Below are 12,316 nucleotides of genomic sequence, written 5' to 3'. Positions count from 1 at the left end.
CCTAGAGCTAGCTGATTCCTCCAGATAAGTTTCCCCACTGGGTGTGCCTTTTAAATGCAAACCAGCCATTCCAGAGTCCAGACCCCACTACTACTGCCTTTATCAAGTTCTCATGCTTCAAGACCCTTCCCTAGATCCCAGGAAACTAAGGACAGCCCCTGCACTCTGAACTGTGCTGAAATTATCCCAGCTAGCTAATCCTAAACCTACTTAGCCTGCTTGCTTCCCCTGGCCCACTGCTCCCAGTGAAAATGACAACACAGTCTTTGCCTACACTTCCGCCTCCATCCTTTTGCCGCTGACTCCACACTAGTGCGTCCCCATGTGACCCTGTGGAGCATGGCGTGACCTCATCTTACAGAACTGTATTTCTTCAACGGCAATCATCTGTTGGCCTCATATCAGGATACTAAATCCTACATTTTAAAACTGCCTGAAAGCGTTAATGAGAGGATAAATACTAGGAATATAACAGAGCAAATCAGGCATTTCCAGAAACCAGGGTGTCAGTGCACCCAGCCAGATGCAATCTTTAAATTGGAACGGTGTGGAGAGTCCTGGACAGAGGAAAGAACAATGCCAAGGAGAGGCTGTCCAGGTGAGCAAATAGCAGGTATTTGACAGGCCAAGGTGTTAGTAAGATGCCACTTACCTCCACCCCCAGGTGTTTGTCTTTTAGAAAGATGGTTCCAGATTCCCTTCTCAAGGTCACACACTTCAGACAATGACCAAGTGTGGCTAACTGGGGGCCACAAATTCATTAATGACAACTTCAGATAGTCTCCCTGTATGATTCCAACTTTCTGAGAGGTGAAGGAAGAAACGCCTTTCTGTGTGCTGTCTCCCGAGTCCTGCTACATCATTTGTTTTCTTGTTCACCTCCTGGTTAACAGGCATCCTCATCACTTTCCTCCCTTGTCCCTTATGGCATCTGTAGCCACGTGGTCTTTCAACCTTTCTGCTTATTATTGCTCATTCTAGTTCCATTTCATGCTCTTGATTTTAGGTATAAATCTTCATACACATTTGATGTGCTCTCCTCATTTTCTCTCTCCTTGAAACCTGAAATCACTTAAGCAATCGTCAACATTTTCCCCATCGTAGTCTGCCCAATGTTTGCTGTGCCTGTGATCTCAGCTGCCTAAAGCCTCCTTCTCATCTGCATGTTCTTTTGTCCTTCACTCTTTCTGATTCGTCCTCCCACATGGCCTTGAGTGTCAGGCACCACTCTCTATCCCACATCTCACTTCTTTATTCCTCCCTCTCCCTTTAACTGAGGAGTCCCCTTGGACCTATTTTCCTTTCCTTGCGATTATTGCACTTCACCATTACCTCTTCTATTTTTCTCCACTTCCCAAGCCTCCCTACATTGTGAACCTCCTTGGTACAGTCCCACCCTCTACACCACTCTGGGCAAGGTTGGTGGTGACTCCCATGTTTATAAAATTTAAGCCCTTGGTGCTTCCCTGGTGGCGCGATGGTTGAGAGTCCGTCTGCTCATGCAGGGGACGCGGGTTCGTGTCCCGGTCCGGGAAGATCCCACATGCCGCGGAGCAGCTAAGCTTGTGAGCCATGGCCGCTGAGCCTGCGCGTCCGGAGCCTGTGCTCCGCAACGGGAGAGGCCACAACAGTGAGAGGCCCGCATACCGAAAAAAAGAAAAAAAATTTAAGCCCTTGTCTTTCTTGAAACTGAACTTGACCCTGTTGACCCCTCCATTCTTGAAATACTCTTTTTCTTTGGTTCTGTAACATCAGTCTCCTGGGTTTCTCTCTCCCTCTTTCTTTTTTTCTAACTTGCTAACTCATCCACTTCTAGTCACCCATTCAGTTTTGAAATTTCTAAATACTTTTCATAGGCCTTTTTCTCACTCTGTGGTCTCTCCCAAGGCTTCATCTGCACCCTTGGCTTCAGTTATCTTCTTTACTTTGAACAAATTGAAATTTATTTTCCCAGTCCTGACTTATTGGAGCTCTAGACCTGAACCCCTGATTTTCTTCTTACTGTCCCCACTTGGATGTTTCAAAGATGTCTCATTCTCCACTTGACTTTTTAAAGATTCCTAAAGTGGCTTCCACTTCTCCCTGATTCTGATCTACTTTTATTTTTCTTAAAGAATGAGATAAGGCCATGTCTTTATTTTTTTATTTTTAAATCAAATATTAAGTTTTTTAAATTTATTTTTGGCTGCGTTGGGTCTTTGTTGCTGCGCATAGGCTTTCTCTAGTTGCAGTGAATGGGGGCTACTCTTCAGTGCAGTGCACGGGCTTCTCATTGCGGTGGCTTCTCTTGCTGTGGAGCATGGGCTCTAGGCATGCGGACTCAGTAGTTGTGGCTCGTGGACTCTAGAGCGCAGGCTCAGTAGTTGTGGCACACGGGCTTAGTTGCTTGGTGGCATGTGGGATCTTCCCGGACCAGGGCTCGAACCCGTGTCCCCTGCATTGGCAAGCGGATTCTTAACCACTGCGTCACCAGGGAAGCCCCTGATCCACTTTTAGTCTTGCCTCTACACTACATGGCACTGTTTGGTTACCAAGGATAGAAATCCCAGGGGACTTCCCTGGCGGGCCAGTAGTTAAGACTCCAGGTTTCCGCTGCAGAGGGCACAGGTTTGATCCCTGGTTGAGGAACTAAGATTCCACATGCCACGCAGCATGGCCAAAACAAAAAAATCCCTTACTCAGCCTGGTTACCTCTGTTTCCTCATCCCCCACATGCAAAGTTGCCAGTTTTGCCTCTTTAATGCCTCTCAAGTCTATCCTCTTCTCTGTAATCCACCACTTCCTTCCTAGACCATAATACCATCATTTATCACCTCTAATTCTGTTTAGTAATTAGGTCTTGTTTTACCCGTTTCCTCTTCAATCCATTCTCCACAGTGTAACCAGAGATGAAACTCAGATGATGCATCTCACTCCCTGCTACCTGCCCAACACACACACCGTTAAAGTGTTTCATGACTTTCCTTAACTCTTGGGATAAAAACCGAATCCTTAACATAGCCCGTCCATGGGGTCTTACCTGGTAAGGGATGTGCCTAATTTACTGCCTTTTCTCTTGCATGTGTCTGACTGCTCTTCTCTCTCCACTTCCTGTTTCCGTTTCTTTTCATTTTCTCCCCTTCTCTAGGGCTCTTCCTTACCCACTTTGGCTAGTGAGTGAGTGCTTATCCTTCACATCTCACCTCAAATAGCACTTCCCTAGGGAAGCCTTTACCAGAATACCCACCTAGGTCATAACTTTTCTTTTTCAGGGAAACTTTCATGGTTCTTTGCTGCCTAAGACCACCTTCAGGCTTGGTGGTTTGCTAGGAGGATTCACTAGACTCAGAAGAGCTGTGATACTCATGATGACAGTTTATTACAATAAAAAGACACAGACCAAGATCACCAAACGGAGAAGGCACGTGTAATAAAGTCCGGGAGAAACCAAGCACCCCTTCCAGGTGATCCCTCCCTGTGCAGTTCACAGGGACTCAAATTTCAGCAAAGATGTGTGACAACATGTTCAGTTATCGCCAACAAAGGAAGGTCACCCAAGCTTCAGAGTCCACAGATTCCTTTACCGAGGCTCGCAGCGCCTAAGTGACCTACCGTGGATACTCGGGATCCGCAGAAGGCAAAGATGTAGTGCTGCCTCAGGCAATACAAAGCCCACCCTTCATCATGAGTCACATTGTTAGCATAAATTATCTGGTCATAATGATACAGTGGGACCTACAGGCGTAAGCATAAAAATCACTCTCACTAGTCAAGATATTCCAAGGACTCAGAAGTGGTCTTCCTGGAGCTGGTCAAGGGCAAGTCCTTATTTTTTTCTTTCTTTTTGCCACACTGCACGGCTTGTGGGATCTTAGTTCCCCAGCCAGGGATTGAACCCAGGCCCTCAGCAATGAAAGTGTAGAGTCCTAACCACTGGACCACCAGGGAAGTCCCCCACAGGTACATTTTAGAACACGTTCAGGTGCATATTAGAACCTCGTTACTATGGCTGACAAAGTTTACACAATTTGCCTCCCTTTATCTCTCCAACTTACCTCATACCACTCTAACCCCTGAAGATGCAGCTCTAAGCCACACTAGCCTTGCTTTTCTGCAAACACCCCAATACACTCCGAACCCAGGAATGTCTTTCTCAAAGACTAGGAATCCATCTCTTTGAAATGAAGACATCAAAGGAGATAGCATCCCTACATCCCAGCTTCTGTGGGAGGGTAGGAGCCTAACTTTGACAGGCACCTTGCTCCAAGTAGCAAAACTACCTCTGTCATAAAGAATTGAGAAGTTAGTTTTCCCTTCTAGAAAGCCAATGTAACAGCAGATAGTCACCCCAATTACCAGGTAAATTTAGGATGAACTATGTGTAACAAATGGTGCTGTCAATACTTGAGAACTAATTATTGTTTGAAAATGTATGTAATGGGTTGTGTCTGTTTGGCTATATGAAAGGGTGAGTTTTATTCTTTGCAATCTCTTAGCAGCTGTGCTGTGCATCACATTCTGGTTTAATGCTTATACAATATTAAACTATTTTATTTCTCTACTATCTTTTCGGAGAGGTTTTTCTGAGTTGGAGATTTTTTCCTTTTTAAATTTCCCCACCAATTCACACTATTACCTGTCTAAAAGAATTCAATTGCAAATGTTTTTGAAATTTCTGTGTATGCCAAACAAATAAATATGGGGGATGGTTTTACTATTTGAGACCCAGAATGCAAACTGATTACTGGGTCCAACAAATACACTTGACCCTTGAACAAAAGGGGTTGAACTGCCTAGGTCCACTTAAGGCAGGATTTTTTCAATAGTAAATGCTATAGCACTGCACCACTTGGGGTTGTTTGAACCCCTCCCTGGATGCAGACCCGCAGATATGGAGGAATCTCAAATACTGATAAGACAAGCTGGGACGTGGGACCATTTGCTGCAGTGCTTGCACCTGGACAAACATCTCCTCCAGCAACAAAATACAAAGAAACTATAAGGGACTAAAAATAACTGCGTGCATGTGCAATTGGGGCAAATTATGAGCAACAAGATACAAAAAGACCAAAAACCCAACTGTCACTTCTGAGGAGCTGGGAACAGAAGCAGGGTACCAGGAGCAAAAACAAGGTACTGGGAGCAAAAACGGTACTGTGCATGCCCCCTGCACACAGCACCACCAAGGAGGTGGGCAGATTACCTAAGCCACCCCTCCAGCCCCACCCCTGGGCTCACCTCGGTTAAGGGCCCAGCCTGCCCCGCTTCAGGGAGCGAGCCAGCGAACCTGCTACTTGTTTTCTCCCTCCTGCTGCAGGAGTCCCAATAAAGCCTTACCTGAATTTCTCCTCAGGCCTCATATCAATTTCTATTGATTAGGGAGTCCAAGAACCCTGGTGGTAACACTGAGGGCCAACCATAAGTTATATGCTGAAGGTCAGCACCCTTAAATACCACCCCCGCCCCATCCCGCTTGTTCAAGGATCAGCTGTGCTGTAGTAAGTACATGAGACAGGAGGGCTGAATGCAGCTGTGGTCCGTGCCCCCACTTCAAGTGGCCCGGGCAGTCCTGGGCTGGGGGAGGCAGGTGTATTGGGGGAGGGCACACAAGCCACAGGATACTGGGGGACAGAGGCACAAATTTCGGGGAGCTCCACAGTGGTGACCCTCACATAAGCGAGTGACTGAGGAGGACCCTGGGGAGCGGCTTGAATAGGACACGTCCTTCAAGCTGGGGCCAGTTGGGCTGCACGTGGTTCTGGAGTTTGCCAACTGCATAACGTACCCCGGCAGCTTCCTACGGTTGGTTTATATTCAGTCACACCTCCGTCACGTCACTGAGTTCGTTAAAGCAGTCACTCAGTCACGGATTTATTTGTTTGCTCATTCATTCAGGCTTCTTGCATTACAGACTCTCCACACCCCTCCACCCTCTCTCCCCTTCCGGTTTCTGGCGCTCCCTCCTCTCGTGTCTTTCTGCCCCGGCTCCCGCCTTCCTGTCTCCGCGCCCTGCCCTCTCATTGGCCCAGCGCCTTAAGTCCCGCCCCGCAACCACGGGCGGGAGCTCTCATTCCTGTCTCTTCTATTGGGCACGCTGCCTAAGCCTCAGACATTTCAACCAGTGGGAGTCAACCAGGAACTACCCGCTCAGCCAATGGGGCCAGAGCACTTAGTATAAAGGGCCTGGGCCGCGTTGTCTAGGATCTTATCTAATACAGTAGTGGGTCTGTGCGGAGGTGAGCCTTAGGGGAGCTCGCAGGCGGTGCCCGCCCAGTGACTGCCCCGAGGCTGCGTGGGAGCGGGTCGGGACTGGAAGAGCCTCAGCCTGAGGGTTACCTCCTTCCTGGACACCCAGCTCCTCAGGGCTCAGGAAGGCGTCCTCCTCACCACCATCTTGTCTAGTGAGCCTCCCGAAAACTGATGAAGTCGGGCAGTGCGCAGCCCGCAGGTGAAAGGGATAAGTACCAGGACCAGAGAAAGAGGGTTTAGAAGAAAGGCCTGGTGTCAGTTGTTGGGGGTGGGTGTGCACAGAAGAAAGTGTTGACGTCTCTTTTCTTTTTTCCGTAGCTGTAGCAGGTCAAACGATGCCCAGCATCCCAACCGTGTGAGCGCTTTTGTTTTGTATCTGAAAAAGGAAGGGGAGTGGGACCGAGGGATGAAGAGCAAGCTCCACGTGTGAAGGTTGCCTCATGGGACTGACAGTTATTGACCAAACACCCTGACAGGGCCCTTGAGAAGGGAAAGGGGCCCAGGGAGGGTAAAGTGAAAGAGGAAGGCGAGCATGAAGTTTCCCTGACTCTCCACCCACCTCCGAAACGGAGACTCTTTTCCTTCTCTCCTATCAGGCGGCGCCTCACAATTGATGATTTTGAAATCGGGCGTCCTCTCGGCAAGGGAAAATTTGGGAATGTGTACCTGGCTCGGCTCAAGGAAAGCCATTTCATTGTGGCCCTGAAAGTCCTCTTCAAGTCCCAGATAGAGAAGGAAGGACTGGAACACCAGCTGCGCAGAGAAATTGAAATCCAGGCACATCTACAGTAAGGACAGTCTCTGTATGAGATTCCTGTTACAGGTTCTTTTTTTCACTTGTTCCTGTTTCCTCTTCCATCTCCGACATCTGAACTCATCATTTCCCCCAATACTACCCCCAAATAGGCCCTTTGCTTTCACCTTGAAGATTTTTTTTTAACATCCTTATTGGAGTATAATTGCTTTATGAAGATTTTTTTCTCTGCAGTTCATTCCAGTTACACCATGTAAAGCTCCCTGTGTCAGACATCAGAATCTTGATGCCTGTTTCATTTTCCCCTCACAAACTTCCAGATCATGCTGTTACTATTCTGGTCCCAGCACAATTTGCCCCTTGTGTGACCAGTCATTTGTAATAGCATCATGAATTGGGCCTCAGGGAGGAGTCTTGACACTTCCTCCTTCTGTTGCGCAGACACCCCAATATCCTACGCCTGTACAACTACTTCCATGATGCACGCCGGATGTACCTGATTCTAGAATATGCTCCAAGGGGTGAGCTCTACAAGGAGCTGCAAAAGAGCCACACATTAGATGAACAGCATACAGCCACGGTGAGGTGGGAGGCTGAGGGCTTGGGTTCATGAGTTTCCTATGGGCTGATGGGGGTCACTGCTTGTGGTGGTCATGAGTATCCAGATTGCTTTTTTCTTTATTTCTGAATTTCAGTCTATAAATTTTATATAATGACTCTTATATCCTACAACTTCACATTTGGATACCCTAATTACCCCCAGAATATTAATAAATTGTGTGTGTAAGTTTGGATTCTTTGGTTGTAAGCAACAGAATCTAAGTGTGCTACCTTATGGAAAGAAACATGAAAGGCTCTACGGCAGTTCACTGAATAAATGAGTGGAACTGACTTAGAAATAGGAAGCAAGAGATTTTTGGGGGGCTCCAGATGGGAAATCACAGCAATAATCATCCCATGGCCAGCTCCATTTCCAGACTGCTTTTTCTTTGCTCACACAGGTAATGGAGGAGTTGGCAGATGCTCTGACCTACTGCCATGAAAAGAAGGTGATTCATAGGGATATTAAGCCGGAGAACCTGCTGCTGGGGTTCAGGGGTGAGGTGAAGATTGCAGACTTTGGCTGGTCTGTGCACACCCCCTCTCTAAGGTAGGTCAGGTGGTGGCACCCTGGGTGCCGGTTAAGAATGATCCAGTTTGATTTATTTCACACGTAAGATCCAGATACAAGCCTAGGTTTGTATTTAAATACTACCTTTTTCAAATGCCTATATTTAATGTGTATTTGTAGACTGAAAGAATGTGGTTCAACCATTTAACAGAGATTAATCTCTGTTAACATATAACTTTACCAATAACTTTCCATGTAAATAAATTAAGAACCATTGCTCCATAATTCCAGGAATTTTACTGTATGAATAAACCATAATTAATTTACTTCGTCCCTCTTGGTGTACCATCAGTTTGTTCCAAATCTTCCTTGTGAAAATATCCTGGATCGTGAGCTAAATAATTGTATGAAGAATTCTAAAATATGGAGGGACTTCCCTGGTGGTCCAGTGGTTAAGACTCTGTGCTTCCACTGCAGGGGGGCACGGGTTTGATCCCTGGTTGGAGAACTAAGATCCTGCATGACGTGCAGCACCTCCAAAAAAAAAAAGTTCTAAAATATGGAGTTGGTGGATCCCAGTACTTGCCTTCTTCAAACCTTGATCTGTATTGAAATTTGGTGTTTCCAAATTCCTGTGCCTGCGAGAGGACTGCCAGGATTTCCTAGGGTCTCCTGTCTCATTGAAAGCTGGGGAAGGAGTTTCCCTTATACTGATCCTCTGCTTAGTGCTCCTTTCTCTGCCCTCTAGGAGAAGGACAATGTGTGGGACACTGGACTACTTGCCCCCAGAAATGATTGAGGGGAGAACATACAATGAGAAGGTGGATCTATGGTGCATTGGAGTGCTCTGCTACGAGCTGCTGGTGGGAAATCCGCCCTTTGAGAGCCCCTCCCATAATGAGACCTACAGACGCATCCTCCAGGTGGGAAGGCCACACTCTGGGCATTCATGTGGGAGCTAGTCAGTGGGGGTTGGTGGGCCTGCGTAGCCCAGGGCACACACAAAGATTGTCTGCTAAGATCCCGAACAGTGCCTTGAATGGACTAAGGAAATTAACCATACTTCTCTTTCTTCTGTGGCCTCATCAGGTAGATGTAAGGTTTCCCCCATCAATGCCTTTGGGGGCTCAGGACTTGATCTCCAAGCTTCTCAGATACCAGCCCTCGGAGCGGTTGCCCTTGGTCCAGATCTTGGAGCACCCATGGGTCCGGGCCCACTCTCGGAGGGTGCTTCCCCCATCTGCTCAAATGGTTTCCTGAGCCCTGTATACCCCTAATCCTTTGTGATTGCTCATGGAGCCCCCTTGGCTCTGGTATCTACTCTGTCTTTTGTTTCTTCTCTTTTAAGATGCATCTTGCTAATTAATAAAAGCTGAATCATTTTGTACTAGGTCTTTATAGTTGCATGAGTTGGTGTGTGATTGAGTAGAATCTTTATTTTATTTATTTATTTATTTATTTTTGGTCGCACCACACAGCATGCGGGATCTTAGTTCCCCAACCAGGGATTGAACCCACGCCCCCTGCAGTGGCAGCACAGAGTCTTACCAGGGAAGTCCCTAGAATCTTTATTTCTGTAGAAACTGTTTCCCATGACAGCAGCCCAAAATGATGCCCTTCCTGGGCCGCAGGTTTTGTGACTTAACGACTCTTCTTGAAAACAAGTTACTACTTTATGCAAATAACCACCCTGGTGGTGCATAACCTACCACCTATCCCAGTGGCTCCTAGACTCAACTCACTTTCCCCATATTTTCAGGAGTATGTCATTTGTAAAACAGGACACTAATCAATCCAGAGGTCCATTCTCTTTTTACTGACATCCAACATGGTGCCATCTTCAAGATAAAATGTTTCACTGCACATCAATGCCATCCAATTCTCAAATGAATTCACTAGCACTTACGCGGTGTTGTCATATTATTGCGTCAGGATAAATCATCCCTGATAATAAATGTATCTTCAACCTCTTCTGAAATCATGTGCTCTGCTTGCAGCAATTTTGGGAGTTTTCTTCCAACATTCCCCTACATCCTCCTGTTGCAGTTTTTTGTGGCAGCTGCTCCCTTCATTTACAATAAGCTTGACTGCACCAGAGTAAACATCCAGACTACTCAGCGAGGAGCTCAAACATGTTTTCTGATCATTTTGGGCATCTTTTTCACCACTGTGTCTCCTGACTAAAAACACTCCATTTAGAGTTTACCCTGTTAATGTTACTTCCACCACCATATCCTATACATTCTCCTCAATGTGAAATGTCCAGCAGATGCAGGACCACATTCCTATATGACCAGAACCACTAAGTAAATACAAGCTATTCAGCCACTCCACTCTAAGATGAACAGCCCTACCATTGCAGATCCATCATTTAAATGCTCCAAGGGAATTCCCTGGCGGGCCAGTGGTTGAAACTCCGCGCTTTCACTGTGTGCAACCAAAAAAAAAAAAAAATGCTCCAAGACATTGGCTCATAGTTTTTTCACCTGCACCTTCAGTGCTCCTTGGTTCCCCAAAGTTGTGTCCCCTGTGAAGAGGCGGGTCTGTTTCAGGGCTCTGGGTCTCTTAAGTCTTTTTTCTATTTTTCTTTTTGCCATGCCTTGCAGCTTGTGGGATCTTAATTTCCCCACCAGGGATCGAACCCAGGTCCCGGGCAGTGGAAGCGCGGAGTCCTAATCACTGGACTGCCAGGGAAGTACCCCTGGGCCTCCTAAGTCGTTTACATGGAGGAATAACGGCTCTGGAACGCGCTCCGAGGCCGGTTGTTTGTTAAGAAAAAACTACATTACCCAGAAGGCGGTGCACCGCACGTCTGTAGCAGGCGCTGGACCAATGACGGCCCAGGGCGGGGGTATTTCCTGCGCAGGGGAGGGACTTCCGACCCCATTGGCTGTAGATGTCATTAGCGCGCGACTGTTCCGTCCACGCCAGCTGTGGGGAGGGGATAGCAGTTCAGTGGCCGCTTCTAGTGCGGCTCTTCGCAAATGAGCAGAAAGGAGGCTAGGGCTCGCCTCCGCGCATTTGAGCGAGCGGTGAGCCTCCGCTCGATCGGCCACCCAGCCCAGGGCAGGAAACGGGTGGTGGTCGGCTGAGCCCGCGGTACCCGCCTCTGTCGCCGCCTCTACGGGCCCCGCTCTCGCCTCAGGGTCCCATGATGGCGTCGGCGTGGATGGACCCGACGCGGGTGAGTGGACCACGTTTCTGGCCTTGCTGCTTCTCTTCTGGTTCGGAGAGGGCTCCTAAGCAGGGTGGAAGTCAAGAGAGGCGCTAGACTTCTCTTTGCAGTTGTGTTTGTGTACGACCAGTGGAGCTGGCTCGTCACTGACTTTATTTCCAGTCTTAGAACATGCGAGACTGAATATGCAAATGGAAAATAGACCGCGTATAAAAATAGAACTTTGACAAACAACCTGACCCGTAATCCAGTCCCTTATCTACAATCAACAACCCAGGAGTCTAGCCCGGCCTAAGACTTGCCAGAAGCCAGATTCCTATCTCTAGAGACAGTCCAGGAAGAGAAACAGTGACTTATGTAACATCGGCCCCAAATGGCCAGGACTTGATTAATAATTGACCCTTTCCCTAATCCTTGTCCCCACTTCCAACTTAAAACCAACCAGAGAAAGCCATCCATATGTGCGCCCTTAAACAATCATAGAGGATGCTGTAGGATTACTTGCCAGAGAGTTTTGATTAATTAAACGTATATCATCTGGTAGTCAATGTTGAAGCCCTAGTTAATTTTAATATCCTTACCTACCTGCCCAAAATGTGCCCAGTAATATGAGTTTATCCAGTACCAGAAATGAGTAATATTGCAGGGTTCCTAGGTATGAACCAGTCAATTTACTAGGAATTTCTAGGTCTTTAATTGAAATATTAACTCAAGAAAGCTGTTAGGATGAAGCTAGAAAGCAGAGAGATGTGAGCACTGAAAGTGCAGGTGAAAAACCATGAGGCGATGTCTTGGAGCATTTAAATGATAGATCTGCATTGGTGGGGCTGTTCATCTGAGAGTGGAGTGGCTGGATTTTTTATATTTACTTAGTGGTTCTGGTCACATAGGGATGTGGTCCTGCATCTGCTGGACATTTCACATTGAGGAGAATGTATAGAATATGGTGGTGGAAGTAACATTAACAAGGAAAACTCTGTATGCAGTGTGTTTAATCAGGAGATACTGGTGAAAACGATGGCTTAAGAGCTAGGGACTTAGTTGCTTT

The 12,316-nt window shown here is 47.1% G+C and overlaps 1 protein-coding gene across 2 annotated transcripts; it reads left to right on the top strand.

Moving 5' to 3' along the window:
* The first annotated feature begins 6,204 nt into the window (after positions 1-6,204).
* On the top strand, positions 6,205-9,485 carry AURKC (aurora kinase C). Of its 2 annotated transcripts, XM_082676119.1 has the most exons (7): positions 6,205-6,427; positions 6,547-6,583; positions 6,825-7,016; positions 7,424-7,562; positions 7,984-8,132; positions 8,842-9,016; positions 9,183-9,485. In XM_082676119.1, exons 1-7 carry the CDS (start codon positions 6,400-6,402, stop codon positions 9,351-9,353), a joined length of 891 nt encoding a protein of 296 aa, XP_082532245.1. In that variant the 5' UTR covers positions 6,205-6,399; the 3' UTR covers positions 9,354-9,485. The 2 variants fall into 2 exon arrangements, with proteins under 2 accessions (XP_082532245.1, XP_082532246.1); XM_082676120.1 differs by lacking the exon at positions 6,205-6,427 and having other exon boundaries at positions 6,541-6,581.
* Positions 9,486-12,316: the final 2,831 nt, after the last annotated feature.

This window comes from Grampus griseus (assembly GCF_964374135.1).
Source record: "Grampus griseus genome assembly, chromosome: 19".
In the NCBI taxonomy this organism is placed as follows: Eukaryota; Metazoa; Chordata; class Mammalia; order Artiodactyla; family Delphinidae; genus Grampus; species Grampus griseus.
The sequence above is the reverse complement of the archived record's forward strand: the minus strand, read 5'-3'. Positions and strand labels throughout refer to the sequence as shown.